General features: G+C 43.6%; 2 protein-coding genes across 2 annotated transcripts in view; both read right to left on the bottom strand.

The window, feature by feature from the left end:
- The window catches only part of MEI1 (meiotic double-stranded break formation protein 1), a 50,765-nt gene extending 36,854 nt beyond the window's left edge, over nucleotides 1–13,911 (bottom strand). The window contains exons 1-9 of the mRNA XM_036235885.1: nucleotides 13,735–13,911; nucleotides 11,137–11,269; nucleotides 10,268–10,318; nucleotides 8,377–8,450; nucleotides 7,007–7,112; nucleotides 6,291–6,494; nucleotides 5,384–5,514; nucleotides 1,366–1,480; nucleotides 422–538 (exon numbers count right to left, since the gene is read on the bottom strand). Coding sequence (XP_036091778.1) covers nucleotides 422–538; nucleotides 1,366–1,480; nucleotides 5,384–5,514; nucleotides 6,291–6,494; nucleotides 7,007–7,112; nucleotides 8,377–8,450; nucleotides 10,268–10,318; nucleotides 11,137–11,269; nucleotides 13,735–13,911 — 1,108 coding nt within the window. The remainder of the gene's footprint in view (nucleotides 1–421; nucleotides 539–1,365; nucleotides 1,481–5,383; nucleotides 5,515–6,290; nucleotides 6,495–7,006; nucleotides 7,113–8,376; nucleotides 8,451–10,267; nucleotides 10,319–11,136; nucleotides 11,270–13,734) is intronic.
- A 3,616-nt stretch (nucleotides 13,912–17,527) lies between these two features.
- On the bottom strand, nucleotides 17,528–23,653 carry LOC118613608. Its single transcript, XM_036235884.1, has 5 exons — nucleotides 23,581–23,653; nucleotides 23,438–23,497; nucleotides 21,076–22,119; nucleotides 19,922–20,964; nucleotides 17,528–19,750 (listed from the first exon to the last, which is right to left on the bottom strand). Exons 1-5 carry the CDS (start codon nucleotides 23,651–23,653, stop codon nucleotides 17,528–17,530), a joined length of 4,443 nt encoding a protein of 1,480 aa, XP_036091777.1.
- Between the last annotated feature and the right edge of the window lie 1,088 nt (nucleotides 23,654–24,741).

Raw genomic sequence — 24,741 nt, 5'->3', positions numbered from 1 at the left:
CCCAGACAAGTGCTTCCTTCCTTCACCAGGAAGGAAGAGAAGGACAGTTTTAAGAAATTTTGAAAGTATGAATCAGCAAGACTTAGGGACCAACTAGATGGAAAGATTATCTGGAGCATAGGAGAAAATTAAATCCAAGGCTGAGTAACACTGTTCTTAAGGTTCAACAGGAATTCATTTACTGACTAATAGAAGTGCCCTTCTCTTTCTAAACATGTATACTTCTGCTAATCAGTGAAGAGTAGAACTGTCTGGGTATTACTGCTGGCATATGACTCTGGTAATGAATTCGAGTAGATGGAAATGACCACCCCACACGCCCCTCCAAAGTCTAGACTAGCTCCCCATCATTGCTGTAACTACCCAACTTCAAAGTGCTGTCCATCCAACCCAGAGCTAGTCTGGGACCCCGACTACCAACCGTACACCGTGTGGCACTTAGAAAAGAAGAGTGGCTCCTCTGCCAGAAGTATCAAGCAACTGTAGCTAGACCAGACGAGCACTTCACTGGAAGAGGAAAGATGCTCAAAGAGGAACTCTGGCCAGGGAGAGGGAAAGAAGACAATAAATGGCAGCTGTGTGGTCATTATCCCTTAACTAATGCTAGGTTCCTAGATTTATTAAGCATCTCACCCGTTACTGCACCTGTTCATCCACCCTCTCCATGAGACATGGTCATTAATTCACAGATACGCCTGGAAAATGCCCTCAGGGTTATGGTCTAACCTCATTCTTTCTAACAGATGGGGAAACTGAGACCCAGAGAGAAGTATTGTTTATGGCAGAGGTGGGACTAGAACTCAAGTCTCCTAATTCTCAGGGTTAGTAGCAGCATGATGCAGAGAAAAGAGTTTTTAGAGCCAGAGAGGCTTGATTTTATATCCCTTCTCTGTCAACGACTAGATTTGTCAATTTAAGTAGTTATTTACCTTCTTTGATCCTCAATTTTCTTATTCTTAAAATTGTGAACATAGGTGAAAACCCGAACGTGGCAACATTACAAAACACCTGAGAGCATATTTCCTGGCTTATAACAAGCCCTCAAGAAACATTAGTTTCCTTTGCCTTCCTGGTTCATGGGTTTTTCCACCATCCCACATAAGGGGCTGATTCCTAGATGGTCAAATAAATGACATATATCAGTAACAAATTGCTCAAGGTCATATAAGAAATCTGTAGCAAGAGAATTCAGATGTTATGAAGCCCACTTTCTAGAGTCTGCCATGTACAACTGAACCTGCCAGCAAATAATCCCTTCTGTATGTATTACCAAAGAATCTCAACAGGACTGCTGCTGCTGCTTTGACTCAGGGGCTCCAGTTAGAACTCTAGGGTCCTTGGAGGAGATTGGAAGGGGCCACCTACCTGGGATGTCAGCATGGATGAAGGCCGGGGCATGCTTCGCTGGGGAGTGAACCAGCACTGCAGTTATGCAGTGGGCACTGGCCACCTGCAGAATCTCATCTCTGGAGAGGAGAAGCTAGAGAAACAGGCAGCAAAAAGTGCTGCAGTTACACCACTGCCAGGACCAGAGGGAAGCAGCCTGAATGCCTTGGGACAGAAGCCCTAACTGTCTCTGAATCCCTCCAGCACTACCAGTTGCCAGGCATGAAGATGCTCAGGGAGGGCACTTATGGATTATGGAAAGGCGTCTCCATGAACAGCGGCAGGTGAAAAATAGAACAAAAGGACACAATGGCACTCAAAGAACACTAAAATCATCACCAAGAAGGGCTCAGGCCTTCACTGACAAAAGTACATTTACAGCTCTCATCTGGTTTTGATGTTTGCAACAAGACTGGGAAATAAAATGGTACAATTCTACTAGGAGACTCACTCTATAGTGTGTGTGGAAGAGTTACCATAGCATGCCTGAGACTGTTATCCTTAGAAAGTCCTGCCTGCAAGGTTGGCCAGTGATCAAGTTTGGGAAGTTGGATTTCGGGAGAGTTCTCATCACTTCCAGAACTGATAAGAAGTCATTCACTCTCACTAAACTATTTGTACAAACAATATAATTTGTGTTGAGTATTTTCTTTCTAGGAGTCTGGAATTTTGCTATGTGCTAGGCAGAGGATGCCCACATGACCAGCCAGCCCCCAATAAAAACCTTGGGCACTGAGACGATATGAGCTTCTCTGCTAGGAAACATTTCATACTGTTGTCACTTTTTATTGCTAGAGGAATAAAGTACATACTGTATGACCACTGGGAGAAGATTCTTGGAAGCTTGTGCCTGGTTTCCCCCTGGACTTCATCCCATACACCTTTTCCCTTTGCTGATTTTGCTTTGTATTCTTTCATTCAATAAATCATAGCTATAGGATTATATACTAACTTCTGTGAGTCTTCCTAGTGAACCACTGAAACTGGGGGTCATCTTGGGGACCCTTGACACACAAAGGAAGGAATTAAAGCTGATCAAGATTAAGTTACTCCAGGCCACACAGCTAGTAAGTGGCAAAGCTAAAGCAAAAACCCAGGTCAGCTGTGTCCAAATCTAGGAGTCTGTCCACAACTGAAGTGCCCCCTCATCAAAACATTTCAATGAATTTCTCTATTCAAAACATTTCAATTAATTTCTACTGTATAAAATCCAAACTCCTATTGGACACCGCAGCTATTAGAAATCCCTATAACACTTTCAGAAATCAAGGAAAGTATTAACTGCAACCACAGATTTTAAGTATAGTAGATACTGGCCTTCTGGGGGGAAATGATGAGTAGAACATATATCACAAGACAAAGAAGAATGTGTCTGATTTTAGAGTTTCAAAAGAAAAGGACAAAGTCATACATGTCTGGTAGAGGTACAGCCGAGGACTGCAAGCTTAAACCCATCTCATTCATGTCAGACTTAAAAATGGACACATGAGGAGCCCTTCTGTCAGTACGTAAAGGAGTTTCTAGATATTAACCTCTATCTTGTTCTCTTTTATATAGGGAGTAACGTCTATTTTAAGATGCTGCGGGTGGCGGGAGAGAGGAGGCAGACGGAGTCAAGGGGATCAAATACGTGGTGACAGAAAGAAATCTAACTATAGGAGGTGAACACACAGTGTAAATATATCTATGCCTTACTGTTAAATGTATAGATAAAACTTATTGGATTTCGTTAACTAATGTCGCCATAAAAAATTAATTAATTAAAAAAACATAAGATGCTACTGATATAAACCATTATTTTACGTACTACTAAGAAAGAAAAAGAGCTGTAATTAAACTGTGACACACCATGGAAAATAAAATGTCTCCCAACTTCAGAGCTGTTAAGATGTGGAGAAAAAATGTGTCTTACAAAAGTGATATTTAACAAATTAAGCAAAACGATAATTTTTTATTTAAAATGTACTTTTTTGTGTATGTTGAGAAACACTAACTCTATATTCCCATCAGAAACAAAATAAATTATGAAAATCTGCCTCTTAAAAAATCCTAATTATTTACCATGATCGACTTTCCCTGCTTAATCTCCAGCCTCATTCTGGGCCACTCCACTTCACCTCCTACCCATCCGTCCCACTGTTTCTGGAACACATCGAGCATTTTCCTTCTTCTGGCCTTTACTTGCTGTACTCTCTACCTGAAACACTTTTCTGCCCACTCTTCATGTCACTAGCTTATTTATTTTCAGCATCATTAAGGCATAATTGATCGCTGGCTTTAATTCTTCAAGTGCCAGCTCAAATGTCAACCCTTCAGAGAACCCCTGCCTGACCACTCGACCTGTAGATGGTGTTCTCCACTCTTCCCTCTTTATTTCCTTTAGAGCGCTTACCACAATCTACAATTACTTTGCCTGTTCATTTACTTGTTAATTATCTGCTTTCCTACTAGATTCTGAACGGGCAAGAAACTCAACTGTTTGTATACCATGATATTCCTAGTGCCTAACATGAATCAACGTTGTAAAAGCAACGTTGACACTATGTTCCCAGGAACCTGAATTTTGGAAGAATAGTTGATTATCAGCCAAAAGTGGGAATGACTAGCATTAGACTCTGATAAAAATGCTGGAATGGAAATTAGGCTACATGGTGGTCTTTATTTCGATTTTTGATATTTTGTACATCATAAATTTTTTTGCATTAACTTTGATTTTTTAAAAGTATTGCATTAAAATATTTATCTTGACTGAGTTTTTTAGCACTCCCTTTAATTTTGCACCTAAGCAAGTGCCTTACTTGCCTACCTGAGTCCCAACCTTACTAGGTGCTGTAGTAAAATAAAATGCTGATCATCCAAAATTGCCAATGGAAGAACATTCTCCACGTACGAATGAAGGCTAGGACCTCGACAAAGTTCTCTTCCCCTAGGGAAGCGCTCTCTAATTTCTGTCTTTCCCACCATCGTGCTGTCTTGGTGCACTGTGAGAAGACCCTGTACCCCTGCTGAGCCCAGGATCAAATGTTCTAAGCAGATGCTACCATAGACACCAGGATGGCAACAGCAAAATGAACACAGGAAAGAACTCGATAGATTTCTTTTTTGGTTAGAGACACAGGACTTGCTCTTCAGAGTTCACAAGCCCTGCATGGGCCATTCTAGAGGCATCCCAGAAAAACAAGGAAGAGCAGTTTGCTCTGGATTTTTAATACCTCACTCACCTTTCCCCAACTGTCCCTTTTCAACTTCTGACCAGGGTTACTCCTCTTTCCTAGAGAAGGAGTCCACAGTCTAGTCAATCAATGATAGTCCTGCTATCAGACATGACAGTAGCTCTGCCAAGCTCTGGACTGAGCACTTTAGAAAGATACAGCTAAACTCAAGTCCTGCCCTAAAGAAGCTCTTAGTCAATCAATCACAATATGGTGAAGTAAGCACTGTGACAAAGGGGCACATTCTGCCTAAAGGGGCCAAGGTGACAGGGGAGCTCTAAAGGTCTTGAAGGCTGAATCAGAGGTCAACAGACAAAGGAGAAGGGAGAGGCTTTAAAGGCAAAGAGAAAGAGCATTAGCACAGGCACAGAGACAGGATAATCTAATATATGCAGGACCAAGAAGGGTTGCACATGGCTGGAGCACTGGGTTGAGGGGTAGAAGAGACAAGTAAGGTTGAAGGGACGAAGATCCGGAGAAAGAGGGCTCTAGGTACCAAGCTGAAAAGCTTGAGTTTTATCCCTAAAACAACAGAGGTAGCTTTCTTTTTGTAGCTGCATGTATTCTCCATTCTCAAGCAGCCCAGATGTGAAGGAGAAGATGTGGAAATAAGAATTCTTGAAGAAAAATACCTACTTAGAGTCTTCTAATAGCATATTGTTCTAGCCAGTAAGAAAACAAACTTTGGAAATCCTAGATAGGAGTGGTGGATGAGGACAAGGCCCAGGAGGCATTTAGGTTTCCTTATTAGTGAACCTAAAGACAGAGAATCACAAGACAATGACCTTTTTGAGCACCAAGGGCAGTGAGGTCTCTCCTGGTGACCCCTCAGCACTGTCAGTACTTTCCACTAATGCAGACTTGTTCATAATCATGGACACAAAGAGATCATACTTCAGCAGCTGCCTCAGCAAACCTAGAAAACAAAGGGTTTGGGAAGTCAGGGAAGAGGAGCACATGTACCAGAGTATACCCAAAGTAACCCTTCAGACATCCCCTAGGAAATTCATGTCTCTGTAGCTATTCCTAAGTATTTTATTCTTTTTAATGCTATTGTATAAAGGATTGTTTTCTTAATTTCTTTTTCAGATAGTTTGTTGTTAGTGTATGGAAACACAACTGATATTGTATCCTGCAACTTTACTGAATTCATTTATTAGTTTTAAGAGGTTTTTTTGGAGTTTTTAGGGTTTTCTATATGTAAGATGGTACTATGTTAAATAGAATCCCACCCTTTTCTGTGCAACCTCCATAATGACATTTACCACATTGAACTCCAACTGTTTACATCTGGACTGTAAGCTCCCTCATAACAGATCTTGGGTTTGACCATCTTTATGACCCAGAGCTCAGCACAGTGCCTGACCCAGAATGAATGCTATGTGTGGTTGGACTGTTCACAACAGAGCTCTGGCCCAAACTGTGAAAAGAAACTGCTGTCACCCACAGACTATGTTTTCTCTGTAGCTCTTGCTTTAAGCAACCTCAGATAACAAGCATCACCTCCGGACATCACCCTGGAGGCCAGAGAGAGCCACAGATAATTTTCCAAATAGGAAATTGACAGGGTGTAAACTGTGCAGTGTGAAGATTAACTTGGCAGCAAGTACAGAACACACCAAGGCAGGCACAAGTCCTAAAGCAAAACCTCAAATGCTTTCTCTCTGTTCTCTCTCCAGTCTCATGTCTTACCCAAACAGTTGATCTGCAGCTCTTTTGTCTGGGCAACATTCAGTATGGAAAGGAAGAGAGGACACAGCTTCTCCCGGAAATGGCCTGAAAGCATCTCAGCTGCCATTGGTGAGGAGTACAGCTTCCCATAGAGGTAACAGACAGAAGCTTGTATCCCCTCATTGGGGTATACTAAACCTCTCAACAGATGCTCCATTAGGTCACCTGTCCAGAAAACAACCAAGTGTCCAGGGTAACTGCACAATGTCAACTGCTGTATGAAACTCCAAACTACTGCCCCCAATGGAGTAGTAATGGTAATCACCAATAATCCCCCACAATAAGTGATTTCTGGGCACTTAATCAAAAGGGAAAACTAAGATTTAGAGCAGTTAAGTGATTTACCCTTGAGTAAATCTTCTGTGAGATATTTATTTGTGTTTTACTGATGAAAAAGAGTGCATCTATATTTCATAATTAATTCCTCCTTCCACCGAAAAGAAGATTCACAGTAGGTAGCTTGTGTTAAAACAATCAATTAAAATAGCCCAAGACCAGAATTGAGAGCACTTTTTAAAAACTGGGTAACATAGAACACATTTTGCAGATGAAAAACCTAAAGCCTAGAGAAGGAAAGTAATGACTTCCCAGTGTATGCAGTGAATGGACCACCTGGATGAAAGTGTGATCAAAGCAGATGAAAGGATAGTGGCAGCTCTTCCCCAGAGTTCACTCACCATGCTCCATCACAAGCTTGTCTGCCAGAGTAGGAATGGCATCCACCAACTTGCCAAGAAGGGTCAGGGTGGCAAGGCTGCCTCTCATGGAGGGTACGTTACACAGCTAGAAAGTGAAAACGCCCCACTCTATAAATTAAGATCAGGCCAGATCCCACCAAAATTTATCTTGTCATATCCACACCAATGCCTATCTTGTACATGTCTCTCACCACCATCAGTGATCAGTCTCTTTAGCTAAGTGTCTATCTCCCGAATTGCACTGGGAAGCCCTGGGGAAAAGGGACTGAGTCGGATTCCTCTCAGAGTCCTCAGTACCTAGCTCAGTACATGTTTGTTAAACTGAACTAGCATATTTTGTCTCCTATAGAGCTGAAACCTGGGGAGTGAAAATTAGGAACATCATAAAGATAGAATTCTGTCAAAAAAAAGAAAAATACTATCATCGTTGCTATAGCTACTATTAAGGAATACCCTATTTGCTAAGTATTATGCTTGGTAGTTTACAGGGAGAGTCAATAAAATATATTTCTACTAACTAGCTGTAGCACCTTAAGTAAGACTCTTAACTCTTCTTGTATGAAATAATAATAGTACCAATTTCATAGGGTTGTTGAGAGGATTGAATGAAACTATATGTAAAGCATCTAAAACAGTGTCTAGCATATAGAGAGTGCTCAAAGTATTAGGTGGCATCATCATAATGATAAGTATTGACATATATAAGTCCAATCTGATATATTAATTGCATGTAGAGCATGCAATTAATAATCATATAACTTGTAATTAAATGTTGCTCTTGATGGTTAGATGAACATTTGTCTTCATTTTGCAAAAAAAAAAATAGTGATTCTGATATTCATAAATCTTAAAAAACACAAAAACTGCTTGTTTAAATATCTTTGACTATATTGAAGGAAGCAGATCAAACATACCCGCTCAGTGCTTACCTTAGATCCTGATAAAAGCAAACGCTTTCAGTACAAAATACTATATACAATTCAAATCAAATAAAACTACTAAGTCAAGACATAGTGAACATATTTCCTTGACAAATTCTTCAAGGAAATTTGTACTGTATTTAGGAGCATAGAGAAAATGGCCATGGGATGATTTTGCCAGAACAATGAGAATTCACCACATGGAGGTAGCATTTGGGAGGCTGAAAAGGGATGGAAGGAAGAGGCAAAGAATGCTGGAAAAGGACCAGAAGACCCAGGCGCTAGCTCTGGCTCTACCACTGACTCAGTGACCTCAGCCAAGTCCCTTTTCCTCTCTGGAGTTTTATCTCCCCATCTATCCAAAGATGGTCCAACTCTAACATCTGAGGATCCTAAGGGGTACTCAAGAACCCACAGCTATTTACTGACCTCTTTGTGGCACTCATCCAGCAGGCAATGAATGGTCTGCTCTAATTTCAGCTGAGTTGTAAGCTGGATAAGGACTAAGAAACACAATGGCATTATCAGAAGACAAGCCCATGCCCAGATTTCACCTTTCATAACCCTTCTACTCAAGTCATTTGCTTATGCTAATTTGTATTAATCTTTTCTATCTCCGCCATTAAACCAGGTGTGCACATCCAGACCAAGAAGCTTCTGGTTTCTTCATTGTTTTATATCGATGGTTCACAACTAGGCTGTATATTAGAACTGCCTATAAAGGTTTAAAAAAATACTAATGCCAAATCCCACCCAAGACCAATTAAGTCAGAATCTCTAGATAATGAGCCTAAGCATCTGGATATTTTCTAAGTTCCCCAAGTAAGTCTATTGTAAAGCCAAGGTCGAAAACTACTATTTCATATCATCTCTTCTTTTTTTCCTTCCTCAGATTTTGTTCTTTCATATACTAGAAAACAGAATTATGAGTTCCTTTGCCAATAATATTATCCAACAACCTGCAGCCTGCCCTTCGATACAATCGTTTTTGATGCTTCTGTTGGTGTCTCTGAGGAGGGATGGAAAAGAGGCTCACTCTGCAAGTTGTGGGAAAAGCTACAAACTTTTCAGTTGCTGCTATGGGAAGGCTCTGCCACTTCCAGGGTAAATAAGCATTCTAGGATAACACAGAAACAGGGAGAAAGCAGGAAGCAAACAGGAAACAGTAAGAAAGGAAAAAGTTCTTCTTCTCCCTCTAGTTTTGCAGTCTCCATCTTGTACCTACCACCTCACTGAAGTTCCTGGGGTCTGATGAGGGTTCTGCAAGATATGCTGGCACTCACCAGAAGTGAATGGTTTTAGAATTATACCCCACTCAAAAGTGGCCTTGAGGAAAATGGTGAAGGAAAATCTGCCCACCCCTTCCAGTGCTCAGAACTTCAAGTAGTATATCTGTTTGTCCACATTGTTTAGACTGAGAGATGGTTAGAATTACATACAGATCATACTGACTTATGATTTGTTACAGCTGCTAGTAGTTACAGATGCTAACTTTGTGACTGGATGGTTACGGACCCAGCAGCAGCCAAGCTGCATTCTCTCCTCAGAGGTCTGAGTTTCCTATATGGGGTCCTTCCTGCAAACTTGTAGTTTTAATAATTCCGACCTCACCCTTTTGTTTCCCCAGCCCTAGAAGTGGGAGCTGGTTTCCGAAATTGCTACCTCTGTGAAAACTTGTTAATTTGTATTAGTCTTTTCTATCTCCCCCATTAAACCATGTGTGTACAAGTAGACCATGAAACTTCTGGTTTCTTCATTGTTTTATATCAGTGGTTCACAACTAGGCTGCATGTTCTCTTTTGTTTTCAGTTACCTAGTTAATGATTCTTTAAAGTTTTTTCTGCTCAAATAACTGGTGTGGTCTGTTTCCTGACCCTCACTGATGCAGTTCTTGCTCTTTCTGTAAGAATCCTCCCATCCCAATGCTCATCTTCCTTCTTCTTGAGCCCATTACAGGTAAACCAACACACTTCCACCACCTTTGACAGACAACTTCCAATCAACTAAATGAATGTAATAAAAATAAAATTTTGTACATGTCTTTGTAACAGCACTTATTAGCTTTTGTAATTTACCGGCCAATCTCTCCTCTAGATTATAAACTCTTAGAGCACAGGACTATGTCTTATCTATGTATCTCTAGTGTCTGACACAGTACTTAGCACAGAGAAGGTGCCCAAGACAGAAATGTAAAATTAATGATCGACAATTATTGAGCTTTATCTGTCTCTAAAATTAAATATTTCATCAAAAGTTCAAATAACTAGAGCAACAATTCACACTAATAGCCTCAGATGGTAGGTACACAGTTTCACCTTACCTTCAATACAGAGGTCTGCTATACTCCCATCTTCCACACTGCGTAACAGTTCTTGGAGCAGAGGAAAGTAAGAGGGGGATAATTAATGGTTAAAAGAAAACCCCACAAAGGCACACTGTGAATTCTAAGACTATCAGCAGCTTTAAGCAATGTCCCAGCTAAATTCTATCCTCAGCACCAAACACCTAGACTTTCAATGACCCACTCTGATTTTAAAGGAATAAAAACAGCTTAGTACAGCATAAAAACTGTGTGCTCTGAAGTCTGTTACATACCTGGGGTAAAATTTCATTTCTGTCAGTTGTTATACTATGACTTCCCTGAGCCCTAGGGATCATCCTCTCTCCTTCAAAGGACTATCTTGGCAATTAAAAGCCTAAAAAACCTCTACTAGAGAAAAGCACCCTGTAAGAGTTAGCTCCCTTCCTCCCTGAAAGGGCTCATTCTATAGGACATTATAATTGTATTTGAAGAAGGGACCCTTTAATCAATATCATTTTATACAAGAAGAAACTAAGGAGAAAGGAGGAACTCAATCAGGGTCACAGCCAGGTAGCAGAATCTGGTCTGGAACTCCTGATCCTGTTTCCTGATCCTGTTCAAAGACCATACAGCCTGGACTCTTTGAACAAACACACATTTCCCATATTTATCTTCAGCTAACCTCTTAGCTGTAATTACCATACAATGCATCATGTATCTTAGAAAGGTGACCATTTCTTCATCATTGTGACAATTTGCTAACAAATTAAACTGTTACTTTACAAAAAGCCTAGATTATCCTTCCAAGACCATTTCTCCAAGACCCCAAAAGCAAATATACATTCCAAACACACAAAATTCATGCCAAGTTTCCCTTTTAATCTTACCAAAAAGCATGTTTATGAAGTGGATACAGACTCTCTGATCCTGAGCCATCAGCTGCATGACCAGGGAAGTGTGCCTCACAAGGACATCTTGGAAGCAAGACAGCACATGCTTCTTGCGCACCAGCTTGAAGTAAATGAAGAAATATATTCAATAGCAACCAAGTCTCAGCCATTCTCAACCCAATGTAATTAGATATACAATATATGACTTTATAATTACTGGAGGGATCATCTAATTTATGGTAAGATCACGCTCCCTGAAGAGAGTATGGAAAAGGGCATCATTTACAAACTGGAATCCAAGTGTTTACACAGAGGATTATACATGGGCTAAGGTTCCTGATACCTTGTACTTACACAGCATTTTACTGTTCACAGATCATTTGTCCACTTGCTCATTTAAATCTAACAAGTTGGTGAGCAAGGAGAAATCGGTATTATTTTAGCCATTTTGGAGATAAGGAAACTGAGGCTCAGAGACTTTCCCAAGGACTCAAATCTAAGGCTTCAAACGGGAAACCCCTTGTCAAAGGTCAGTGCTCTTTCCACTTCAACAGTCCAGCACAGGGACACTGGGGAACCTTCGTGAACCTTACAGAGATAGAGTAACACATCCTTCCATTCAAGGTAGACATAAATTTTCACACTCAATTCACTTCTACATACAGGGAACTGAATAGTAGCTGTGCAGTGTTCAAAATAGTAGCAAAAGTTAGGTCAAAAAAAGGGGAGTGCAAAGAGGATAGAATTGACTATATCATCCCTTCAATTGGTGAAAGCTGAAGCTAAGAAAATTGTGTTCAATAAAAGGTGAAGAAATTGCATCTTTTACTGCCTCTAAACTACACTATTGCAAGCCTCCTGTTTTCCTTCACCAATTCCTTCTACATAATACATTAAGCTAGTGATCTAAATGAGTCACTCAAAAAAATTCTCAATGACTCTCCTTCAGCTGATAATCTGATTAAATCCAAGCTCCTAAGCTTGTATTCAAACTCTTCACGAAACTGATCTTAACCTGGCTCTCCAATCTCAACTTCCCTTCAAACACTCTAATTACTTCCCCAAACTCATCCTTCCTAATACCTACCTCCTGGGATAAGATCCCCATCTTCTCTGGTCCAAATCTTACCCATCTTCTCAAGCCAAATTCAAATGCTTTTTCCTCTAAAATTTTACATTTCTCTACATATCTCACACAGCATTTGACCACAGATTTGTCCATCATGTAAATTCCCAGTAACACATTATCTTATTTCCCCTCACTGTCTTATCCATCTCTAACTATCCAAGAATGACAGCCTCAGAACATTTGGCCTCAACAATATCTCAGATGTTATTAGCTAGCCTATCAATTCTCAAAGTATAGTCCCTTTCAGGGGATCCTTGAGATCAAAATTATTTTCATATAATGGTAAGATGCTATTTGCCTTTTTCACTCTTATTCTCTCACAAGTGTACAGCAAAGTTTTTTGAATATTGCATGACATGATATCACAACAGGTTAAATGTAGAAATATGAGAATCCAGCTGTCTTCTGTTAAGCCAGACATTAAAGAGACTTGCAAAATTGTAAAACAAAGTCAGTCCTTTCACTCTCGGTTTTGTTTTAGGAAAAGTTATTTTTCCTTTTTAAATTACTTGTCACAGAACTATACACTTAAAATAGTTAAAATGGTAAATTTCAGGTTATGCACATTTTGCCAGAATAAAAACTATGTTAATATGTAGCCAATTTACTATTTTCAAATAACTTAATCTAAATTTTGATTTCTAACATAGTAAACATCAGTGGATATAACCTACTCTCTTTGGGGTCCTCAACACTTTTTAAAAGTGAAAAACCATTGTAAGATCAAAAATTTGAGGACCACTGCTCTAGCCCTTCCCCCTATGCAAGGCATGAATTCCCAGCCCCGTCCCAATGAATTTGAGAGAAAAGTGATCTTCCAAACTTTTCTTGGATGCTTCTATGTACAAAACAAAAAAAAATAATAAATAAAATAAAACACCTCACTGCGAAGGTGGGTAGGCCCCAAGGAAGGGAAGCCATGTCTCAGCCAGCCCTGCCTATTAGAAGTCTTCCCTTCACTCCACTTCTGCCTGGCTGTAACAGCCACCCCAAGTTCCTGCCATCGCAGAGACCCACACCCCTCAGAAATCCAGAGGGAGTGAAGAGGCCCCGGGCGTGTGCGCCTGGCCCACAAGCTGAGCAGGGACTAAAATGGAGGGAGCCTGAGCTAAGGCTGCTAAATCCTGGGGAAAGGAAGCGCGGGTTGGTTTTCAGCATGACAGCTAGAGAGGCGAGGACAAGGGAGGGCGGCAGGCGTGCCAGGGAGTCTTGCTGGGCTCCCGGGGCCCCAGATTGAGAACGAACAGGGGCAGGCCCATCTGAGGCACAGCGCCAGGGCAGGGCCTGGCGGGTGGGCTGGGGCGGCGGCGCAGAGAAAGAATGCCGCCCGGGCCGCCCGGGCTGCGAGCCTGTGTAGGAGCAGATTCGGCGCGGCGGGTGAGCCCGGTGTAGTTTCCGAGGTGGGTCGGGTTCAAGGGAGTTAGTCTGACGAGGGGCGGCCCTAAATGCTGGAGGCCGGTTCGCACCGACACGCCGGGCTCCGGCAGCAGCTCCAGCACGCAGGCCAGGCACAGACGAGGAGGCACGGGCAGCAGCCAGCGCGGGTCGTGCCGGTAATGGGCCCTCTCGAAGACCAGCGCCGCCTCTTCGTCCCTTCCGGGTGCGAGAGCGCCTGCCGCCGCCGCCGCCTCGCTCACAGCCATCTCTGCGCTCGCACGCCACCGCTGCAGCACGTTTTCCCGCGCACTTTGTGCGCAAGCGCAGTGATAGAACCATGCGCGAGGCGGCGGGGAGGTAATGCGCCTGCGCAAACCGAGGGGGACAAACCTCTCAGAAGAGTAGCGGCCCCTGAGGGCAGATGAAGGACGCAAGGGCTCTGCAGAGCATCCAACTGAGCGCAAATGGTTTGCTCTTAGAATCTTCAGAAATTCGTCTTCACGTCGAAGGTTGTAAAGCAGTATAACAAGCTGTCATTAGCCTTGAAAAAAAAGAAGCAATCTATTTCTACTATTAAAAATTAAAGATTAAGGATTTTTATTTAAAAGCTACTAGCATTATTATTTTAAATTTACGTGACGCCTTTCTCTCAAAGAGTCTAAGACGTTGCCCTTAAAATGTCCTCTCACAGAGGTCTGCGCAGCACTTGAGACTTTGAGAGCGCACAAGGACTAGTGACGGAGAAAAAATATGTTAAATATGTTTATAACAATCCGACGATCTACGAGGATTTATTTAGCAACAAGGTTCCCAGCAACTGGATAATGTTGAAGGAGGTAAGTTCAAGAGGTGTTTTCTACAATCAGAAGCACTGTGACTGGAAAAAAATGCTTTCCATGGCAAAATAGTTTGAAAAACAATGGTTTATTATTCAATGGAGTATTATGAAGTAATGTTTGAGAAAAGTAGATATTAACATGGAAAAATATTCATTAAAATGCTAAGTGTACAAAAGATAAATAATTGTATATTAAAGTATAGAAAATAAACAACATTGAACACATCTTAAATACGTTATAGCAATAATACATGTTCAATGAAGAAAAAAGAAATAATATTCTGATATATTTTCTTCTAGACATTTTGCATACATTTTTATAACAGCAACATACAAAAGTTTGTAAACTTGAAGAAAAATGTCATGTGCATTTTCTATATCACTATATTATTCTATATATATTTAAATGTGAACAAAGTATGCATTCTTTTTAACAAAATTTTGAGCCAGGAGTTAGAGGATTCAAAAATAAACAATAGTCAGTCCTTGTCCTCAAGGAACTACAAGTCCAGTCAAGGAAACAAATAAGCAAATTATTGCAATAGAGTACACACACACACACACACACACACACACACACACATATGTAATTAGTTGTTTATTTCTCCATAACAAATTACCCCATGTAATGGGTTAAATGGTGATCCTCAGAAAGATATCTCCATGTCTGCTATGAACTTAATTGTGTACCACAATTCAGATGTTGAAGCCTTACCTTCTAATGTGACTGTATTTTGAGATAGGGTCTTTAGGAGGTAATTAAGGTTCAAGGAGATCATAAGAGTGGTACCTTAATCCAACAGGATTGATGGCCCTATAAGAAGACAGAGAAAGATCTCTCAACCGTTCCGTGTACATGCACCAAGGAAAGTGCATGTGAGGACATATGAGAACATAGTGAGAAGGTGACCATCTCCAAGCCAGGAAGAGAGCCCTCACTAGCAACTGAATCAGCCAGAACCTTGATCTTGGACTTCTAGCCTCCAGAACTGTGAGAACAGACATTTCTATTGGTTAAACCACCAAATCTGTAGTATTTTGTTACAGCAGCCAGGGAAGACTAATATAACGTCCTAATCCCCAGAACCTGTAAGTGTTGCTTTATTTAGAAAAAAGGTCTTTGCAGTTGTAATTAAGTATCTTGAGATGAGAAGATCATCTTGGAGAATATGGTAGGCCTTCAATCCAATGACAAGTGTCTCGAGCTATTCTGAGATGTGAAGAGACACACAGAATAAAGGAGGAAACAGTTTGGCCAAGATTGGAGTGAGGTGCCATAAGAGTGAACACTTACAGCCAGCAGAAGTTGGATGAGACAAGGAACAAATTGCCCACTAGAACCTTCAGAGGAAGTGCAGCCCTGCTGACATGTCGATTTCAGACTTCCGACCTCCAGAACTGTAAGAACAAATTTCAGTTGTTTTAATCCACCAAGCTTATGGTAGTTTGTTACGGCAGCCATAGAGAACCTTAATCCCAAAATTTAGCAGCTTAAAACAACAAACCTTTATTATCTCTTAGTTTTGGGCCAAGAATCCAGGTATGGTTTAGCTTAATGACCCTGCCTCAAAGTCTCTCATGAGATTGTAGTCATCACAAGACTCACTGGGACAGAGGGATCTGATTCTAAGGTCACTTACATGATTGGTGGCAGGATTCAATTCCCTCAAGGTTGTTGGAGTGAGGAACTTACTTACTCCATGGCTGTTGTTCAGTGGCCTCCTCAGTTGCTTGTCACATGTGTCCTTCCATGTGCAGTTCACAACATGCAGGATGGCTTCCCGCAGGGAGCAAGCAAGAGAGTGAGAGAAGTGCCCAAGGTGGAAGCTACAATCTTTTAAAACTATTCTGAGAAGTGATAGTCCATCATTTCTGCTCTATTCTACTTGTTAAAAGTGAATCCCTAGATCCAGTCCACACTCAAAGGAGAGGAGAATTCACAAGGGCAGCAATTCCAGGAGGTAGGGAACACTGAGAACCTTCTTACAGGCTGCCTACCACAGTGTCAGTGCTGTAGTAAATGGTAGGCACGAATTGCTGTGGGGACACTTTGTAAACAGCAATGCATAGGCATAAGAACATCAAAACATTAACTGGGTCATAGGATTATGGATTTTTTTTCTTAATTTTCTAAACTCCAATGAGCATGTGTGGGTTTTACAGTGAATCAAAAAATCAAAAAAGCTAAATGAAAGGGAAGACAGGAAGGGAGAAAGGAAAGAAGGGAGGGAGGATAAAGGAGACAGAAGGAAAAAACCTGAATTAATTTCCCAACTCCAGAGCTCATTGATTTAGGCTCTGTGAATCTGTTTCCACCTGCCGAAGCTGTCTACAGAAGTAGATATAAGATATAATGCCCTTTGGCTCAGAGTTTCAGATTTCATTGAAACAAATAATTAGCTCCATGATGCCCCACAGGTGGGTCAGGCATAACCCACAGGTGGGTTATGATTAGCAATACTTAAGAATTAGAGAGGTGGGATGATTTTTCTGTAAAATCTGTTCATGGGCAGCAGAATCCCAGCAAAGCAGCTGCCCAGTCATCAGCTCCTTTCATTGCGGCCAAAAGGACCTGAATAATAGTGTCTAGTGCTGAGCACCAAGCCTCCCCTCAAGCAGCTGAGGCTATTCGAGCATTTTACCTCAATCAGAATTAGCTTGAAATAAGATAGGACAGAACCATGATAGAAATCTCACTCAGTAAGCCCTACTGTGAGAAGCTGGGGGAGGGAAGCTGTTGAGGAGATGACACCGAGCTGACCCACATTCTCCAAACCTTAAAAACCATAGTGTAAACACTCAAAAAAAAAAAAAAAAAAAAAAAACAGGAGGAGGAGGAAGAGGAAGAGGAAGAGGAAGAAGAAAAGTGGCTTCTACCCAACCCAGAATGTATCCCAAACCCCAAAAGGGGGCACTCAGAAAACATGCCAAAGAAAATCAGAACCCCACAGTGTCCAAATAACCAATTTTATTAGGGGTTTTGGGGATGAATAGACCACTCTCATGCCTTCTTTGACATGTTCTGAGGACTCTGGGACTGCAGCCTATTTTCTAAAACAATGCTGGAGCAGAAAACATCTCAAGTACTTCGCAAAACCAAACTTTTTGGAGGCTGGTAGATTCCGCGGGGCTCTATTTGGGTTTTCAGGTTCCTGTTGGCCCTGGAGGCTCTCTGTCTTAGGAAGAGTGGCACCTGCACAGCAGTGACCTGGTGGCTGAAGGTCCCTCTTCAGAGGAGTGTGGACTTCAGTGCTGTCCTCTCTTACAGATGGGTCAACCACTTTGAGGAGTGGGGTTGGATCAGAACCTCTCGGGCTCAGGTCGAGGGCTGAGGGCTGGGGCTTAGCCAGGTGCGGAAACCAGGATATCTTGTTCAGAAAGGTCGTGTTCAGCCTCGCTGCAGCGTAGTGGAGATTCCCTTTGAAGCTGGAGGCATCTGTAGAACAGGAAGGCTGCTGCTCAGCCCCTCTGCCCTCCACAGACTCCAGGCTTCCTCCTCTCCAGTGTGTGGGCTGCTGACATTTGAGTTTGGGGGGCTTAGAGGCCTCCTGGGAGGTGCTCTCGCTCCAGTAGTTGTGGCCTGCCCTAGAGTGTGAGGTTCTTATTCTGCTGGGAGGCCTGTCTGCCATCTGGGAGACTCCTGGCCTGACCATTTTCCTACCCCTGGAGTTCTCCCTGGAAGACTCTTGGATGCTTTCTTGGCCACACCAGCTCTGAGACTTTGAGGCGAGCCTGGGTTTCCTGGGAGCAGGGGGCTTGGGCCTAGGAGGAGCCTTTTTCTGAACACCCTGTCCTTCTCTGGGGCCACCTGGTGGCCTGACTCTCCGGGGCTTTGGGGGATGGGTGGAAATCCCCATGGGATCTGCCCCCTGTGGCCCACACTTCTCCAGAGCTCTGGCCTGTATAGAGCTTTTTCTTTCTGGGAGTCGAACCCTCTTGGACCTCTCAGTGGACCTAAGGCCTGGCCTGGGGCCCTGGGCCTCATGAAGCTTTTCCTGCTGCCTTTGGAGCTCACAGGCTGTGTATAATCCAGGGAGCTGCACTCCAGCAAAGGGCAGTGGGCACGGTCCTAAGACGTTAAAGAGTGAATGGGACTCCAGAATCCGCTGGGGGAGGCCCCACTTCAGGTGTGCCATCCTCCGCCGCATGAGGGACTCCAGGAGCAGTCGTTGGCTCTTCTTGAGGACTGGCCACTTGGGCATGACAGTGAGGGGAATGGGAGAGCCTGCCAGAGCCGTAGCTGCTTGCGGGGTTTGGCCACACGAATCAGAGGGACAGAAAGAGGGCTGGTCCCGCAATGCAGCCAGGGACTGTGGGTTCTGAAGCTGCCAAGCCAGACCAGAGACCTTCCCTGGATCCACCTGTTTGTCCCTCTGTCGGCTTCTCTGGGGTTTAGGTGGGGCCTGCCTGGAGGCTGGATTGATCCCCACTCTATGCTTTCTGGCAGGGGCCATGCTCTGGCTGGCCAGATGCTCTCCGTCACCCTGGTGGGGGAGAGGTTTCATCTCAGGACAAGGAGGAGAGGCTAGTGCCTGTTCCTGTTCCTGTTCCATGGCCCCATACCCAGAGCCAGTGAGGGCTGGGGGCCCCTCACTCTCAGAGCAGTAAACTTGGAGGTCGCTTTCAGGAGCATCCTTTCCTCTGACCTGGTCCTTGTTTCCATCCCTTGGAATTCCAGGTCCCCCAGCATCCACAGCTTTGCACTTTCTCTGGCTCGCTACATCCCAGATTTCTGCAGCATCCTCATCTCCACCCTTGTTCTGGTGCCCTTGCCCTTGCGTCTGGACCTCCTCATCAATCTGACTTCTTAACTGTCTTTGGCAATCTTCCCCAGGAGCCTGGATCTCTCTACCGTCATCAGCTGTGGTCCCTCTCAGGTTTCCCTTCCCTTGTGTTTGAATTTCCGCACCATCCTCACCCCCAATCTGCTCCTGGTTCTTCCACTCTAATGAACAGGTCTTTCCGTTAACTTTACTTTTTAACAGTCTCCAGTTCCCTCCCTTAAATCTCTGGATCTTTCTACCATCCTCACTTCCAACTTCTCTCTGGTTTCTCTTCTCCAATAACTGATTTTCTGCATCATTCTTTCCTCCAATCTGCTCACAGTTCCTCCTTCCTGGTGAATGGCTCTCCTCAATTTCACTATCTAACTGTCCCAGGTTCTCTCCTCTCTCAGGCCTATGGGTCTCTGTACCATCCTCACCTCCAGATTCTCTTTGGTTTCTCTTCTCTGGTACCTGGATTTCTGTTCCATTCTCACCATCCATCTGCTCCTGGTTTTTCCACTCTGGTAAATTGGCCTGTATAGCAATATCGCCTCTTAACTGACTCTGGTTTTCTTTCCCAGGTGTCCAAGTCTCGGTACCAGCCTCACCCCCAGCTTCTCTCTGGTTTCTCTTCTCTGGAGGTTTGATGTCTATGCCATTCTCACTTCCAGCCTGCTCCTCTTTCTTCCATTCTGTGAACTGAGTTTCTCCATCAATTTTACTTCTGAATTTTCCCCAGCTCTCCACCTCAGATACCTGGGTATTTGCACCATTCTTTCCTCTAATGTATTCCTGATTCTTCCACTTTGGTGTGTGAATCTTCCCATTAATTTCGTTGCTTAACGGACTTTGGTTTTCTTCCCTAAGTTCTTGGGTCTCTTTACCATTTTCACCTTTAAATCCTCTCGGGTTTCTCTTGCCTGGCAGCTGAATGTCTGTCCTTGTCTCATCACCGAACACCTCATGATTCCTACCAGGTGGATGGACGTCTACATGAGTTTCACCTTTTAATTGTTCCTGTTTCTCTGCTTCGGGCGCTAGGGTATTTATGCAGTCCTCATCTCTGTCTTTTCTCTGGTTTCTTTTCTCTGGTACCTGAATTTCTGCTCTATGTTCACCTCCAATCTGATCCTGATTCCCCCAACATGATATCTCAAATTCTCTGTCAACTTCACTTGCTCCTGGTTTCTGGTCTGTCCACCACAGTGCGTGGATCACTATCCAGTCCTCCTCTCTTATCTCTCTGAGGTTTGTCCTTCTAGTTATCTGGGTTTCTCCAGCATCCTTTTCTCTTCTCGGGCCTTGGCTTCCCCATCCCGCTTGAAATTCATGTCTTAGTCGTTTCTGGATCTCTCCTCTAAGTTCTTGGATCTTACTAGCTCCCTCACTTTCACCCTGATGCGACTTCTCCCATGCCGGTGTCTGGATAGCTGTAACATTCTCACTTCCAACACATTCCTGTTTTCCCCACCTCAGGGCCTGGGTCTCTATCCCATCCTCTTTTCCCACTTCTCCCAGATTCTCCCTCCCAGATACTTGGGTTTGCACAGCATTCCCACCTCCAACCTGATCCTTGTTTCTCCTCTCTTCTACTTGAATTTCTGTACCGATATCACCTCTAAGCCGGTCTTGTTTTCTCCACCTTGGTACTTGGAACTCCTCACCATTCTTACTTCCAGTCTGGCCCTGCTTCCCCAGTCCTTGGGCATGGGTCGCTCCTTCATCCTCCCCTCTGGCCTCTTTCTTGTTCTTCTCAAATGCCTGGGTCTCTACAGCATTCTCATCTCTACTCTTATCCTGGTTCCACCACTCTGGTGTCTGAGTGCCTGCATCAATTTTACATTTTAACTCTTTCTTGTTCTCTACTATATGTGCCTGCATTACAGGGGCATTCTCATCTCCAACTTCCCTTTGGTTTCTCTTGCCTAGTTCCTGAATTTTGGCTCTATTTTCAACTCCTACCTTGTCCTGGTTCTCCCACTCTGGTGTCAGGATCTCTCCATGGGTTTTACTTGTCACCAGTCTCTGGCTTCCCCACTCTAGGACATTAGTCTCTACATTGTTCTTCATCCCAGATTTTGTTGGGAGTTGCCTTTCAGTTGCCTGAATCTCCCAAGCATCCTCCCCGCTGCTCTCTCTCTGGTTCGCCCACTCTAAAGCCTGGGTCTCTCTAATGTCCTTTCTGCCTAGTGTCAAGTTCGCCTTCCCTGGTGCCCAGGCTTCTTGTGGGCAGCCCCAGGACTTCCAGGTGGGTATTCCCACTTGTTGGTTGGAAGGAAAAGGCAGGAATTCTCTGGAGCAGAACTGCAGCCTCTGTGATGAAGGAAGGTTTGGGAGAGAAGTGGCTAAAGTCATGGACGTAGGATGGGATCTCATCCTGACAACAGGCTCCAATGGCACTGACTCTTCCTGGGAGTAGACCAGCAGTTGCTCCATCCTTTGATGCATATCCAGGTCAGGGAGCAGTGGCTTGCAAGTCAAATGAGTGTGCTCATCATCGAGACACCAGGATGCCTGCCATACATCCCAAGAACTGTCTTGAGGGAGCAAAGAGGTGCTTGAAAGGGAGGTGGTAGAAACGGTGGATTCAGAGGGGGTATGGAAATCCCAAGGTGGGCGCTGACATGAATACTGCCAAGAGAACAGGTATTGGGCCCGTGATTCCTGGAGGGTCCTTCGATATCCCCATCTCTTCTTTGGCGCACATTGTTGAACATGAGCATTCAGGCCCTGAGCTGTGGGTTTATTGCCAGGACCGAAGAATAATTTAGAGATCAGCCCAAAACAAGTGTCATGTCTCATGACAGGCACTGCCCATTTCTGCGATGACACCTGTAGGTAAGAACAGAGAAGGAAAATCCTTGCACACACTGCCTCATCAAATCCTCACAGGTCAGAATTATAATCCCCATTATCCAGATGAGGATGCTGGGGCTCAGGAAAGGGGGAGTCATTTCCCTTAGGGTAAACAGTAGTCATTCATTCAAGAAAGATAAAACATTTACTCTGGGCCAGGCACTATTCTAGGTGGTGGAAGTACCAGCATGAACAAGACAAAGGCACTGATGGGCACCATCCTTTAGACATGGAAGACAGACAATGACCAAGTATACGACTTAATGCTATGAATGCAAAAGTGTTCTGATGGAAACAAAAATAGAGTGGGCATGGGCCTAGCTCCTTTAGACAAACTAGTGAGAGAAGACCTCTCAGAGGTGATGACATTTGACTAGAGACCTGAGTGAGGTGAGGGGCAAACCAAGCAACTTCTGAAGAAAGAGCATTGTAGGCACAGGAGGTATTAATGTAAAGACCTCGAAGACAGAACAAGGCCATGTGTACAAGAAGAGCAAGGAAGCCCATGTGGCCAGAATGGAATAAGTGATGAGGAGATTTCTGGGAGGTGAGGTGAGAGAGACACATAGGACAGATCATGCCTTGGAGCTGGGATTAGGAATTTGGATTTTATTCTGAGTTTGATAGGGAGTGTATCTATAAGAGCCATCACAGGGTTTTGAGTGGCAAAGTACTATGATCTGTTTTTAAAAGTTCGTTCTGGCTCACAAGCATAATGTTAGGCTTAAGCCAGATGCAAAAACCATATACTGTATGAGTCCATACAGACAAGATTAGTTTATGCTATTAGAAATCAGCATACTTTTGACTGCAAACTTCTGGGCTGCTGGTAATGGTTTTTCTCTTAACCTGAGTGCTGCACATGGATGTGTCCAGTTTGTGAGAATTCATTGACCTATATATACTTATAATCCATGTACATATATTATCCTTGGATTACAATTTTTAAAAAAAGAAAGAGAGAGGGAAGGTCATTCTCTTGGCTACATGGAGCACTGACTGTGGCTGGGTGACAGAGGTGGTAGGAACTAGGCAGAAGGGAGTATGCACAGCCCAGGTGAGATACAAGGGCAGGTGGGTATGGTGAGGTTTTAAGAAGCAATCAGATTTAAGATATGGTTTCTGAGTAGATGGATTGATTATGTGGAATGAGGAAGAGAGGAGTACAGGGTTGACTACTGGGTCTAGGACAAGACTATGTTCTCCCCGACCATCTGAGTTCTGTAGTACGATCCATCTTTGTACACAGGGCATAGAACAGGGTCTTTGTAGCAAGTAGTCGCATGAAACAATCATGGTGCTGAGAGAAGAGGATGTGTAGGGCCTCCTCACCTTTGTGACCCTTCTCGTGCTGGGGGTGGTCCTGGTGACCTGATGCCAATAGTGCCGGACCTGCCAGATCAGAAAGAGGCAGAGGACAAGCAGGTTGCCACAGCACCGAGGGTCCCTGCAGCTGTGATTTTCAGTGAGCAGACCCCGCACTGGCTCCCACTCAGGGCCCTGGAATGGCCCCACCACAGCACAAGCTCCCAGCAGTGGCAGCAACATGACAAAGCTTAGGTAGGCAGGTGGTGTTAGGGACGTGGAGGGCAGGACTGGTATGGCAATTCCCCCACCCCAGTTTGGGGTGGGGTAGCTCCTGCCTCATGGCACCCTTGTCACTGAGGCCACCTCACAAAGGAGCCTGATGCTCTAGTCTCAGCTCTAGCTGCTGAACCTGGCACCAGAGCTGCTAACATGCCCTCAGTGCAGGTAAGGACGGCATTGAGGAAATGTCCAAAAGGAATGAGAGGAAAAAGAATTTGTTTTAAACATCCTATCCTCTGGAATAAAGAGTTTAAGTTCCCCCATGGATGATGGGGTGATGTAACCTCTAGTCTGCTGATTTCTTTCTCTCTATTAGACACTTTTATCCATTTGTCCATCTGTCCATCCAATATCAAACATTTAATAAATACTGTATTGAACAGGTGTATTCTTGTTTGATCACTCAAGATTACTTTTTCCACATCGGGATCAGTGTTGGCGGGAGAATAAATGCTACCCTGAATAAATGCTGTTGTCCTTCACCTAATGGTCATATTTAAATATCTAAATATGGAGCAGGCAAGGACATCAGCCAATCTGAATGGGCCAGGCCTTAACCCTTTAATAGCTCAGTTGTAAGTAGTCCTTGGGGTCCCAGGAGGAGGACATAACCTATTTACCTTTGGAAACTATTTCTCTATTTTAAAAACCCAATATACAACGCAATGTATTCTGGCTGAATGTCACCCCAGCTCATACCTGATACTCTCTCACAGACCCAGGACAGCCAAGGAGTAGAGGGGTGACCTAAGTCACCCCTCTAAATCACCCTGGGCTCTCTCTCCAGGGCTCTAAATATCGAGAACAGAGATTCAAAATAGGAACAGGAAGCTGGCGAGAAAAAGGAAAGCAGCTCATAGCAGCTGGGAACTGGCCTGGCCGTGTCCGTTAAGGACTTAACACTGCAGAGAGCTGGCCTGACACTCAGAGCTGGGCCTTGGTGTTTTTCTGCTGAACATACACTATTTTATAGAACATTGGTATCAGACAAAGTCATTCTGTGACAATCAAGACAAAAACGAGACCTCTCTTTAATCATGTTCGAACGC

Source organism: Rousettus aegyptiacus, unplaced genomic scaffold (assembly GCF_014176215.1).
Source record: "Rousettus aegyptiacus isolate mRouAeg1 unplaced genomic scaffold, mRouAeg1.p scaffold_m13_p_2, whole genome shotgun sequence".
Lineage (NCBI taxonomy): Eukaryota > Metazoa > Chordata > Mammalia > Chiroptera > Pteropodidae > Rousettus > Rousettus aegyptiacus.
Note: the sequence above shows the minus strand (reverse complement) of the source record. Positions and strands in the feature narration are given on the sequence as shown.

What these genes read in the sequence shown, in the direction of transcription:
- LOC118613608 (XM_036235884.1), bottom strand. Translation starts at nt 23,653, where the DNA reads ATGTTGCTGCCACTGCTGGGAGCTTGTGCTGTGGTGGGGCCATTCCAG. An exon ending in TGAGTGGGAGCCAGTGCGGG is followed by an intron (nt 23,498 to 23,580) that starts GTCTGCTCACTG and finishes CTGATCTGGCAG; the next exon opens with GTCCGGCACTATTGGCATCA. An exon ending in AATGGAAGAAAGAGGAGCAG is followed by an intron (nt 19,751 to 19,921) that starts GCTGGAAGTGAG and finishes AACCAGGAGCAG; the next exon opens with ATGGATGGTGAGAATGGAAC.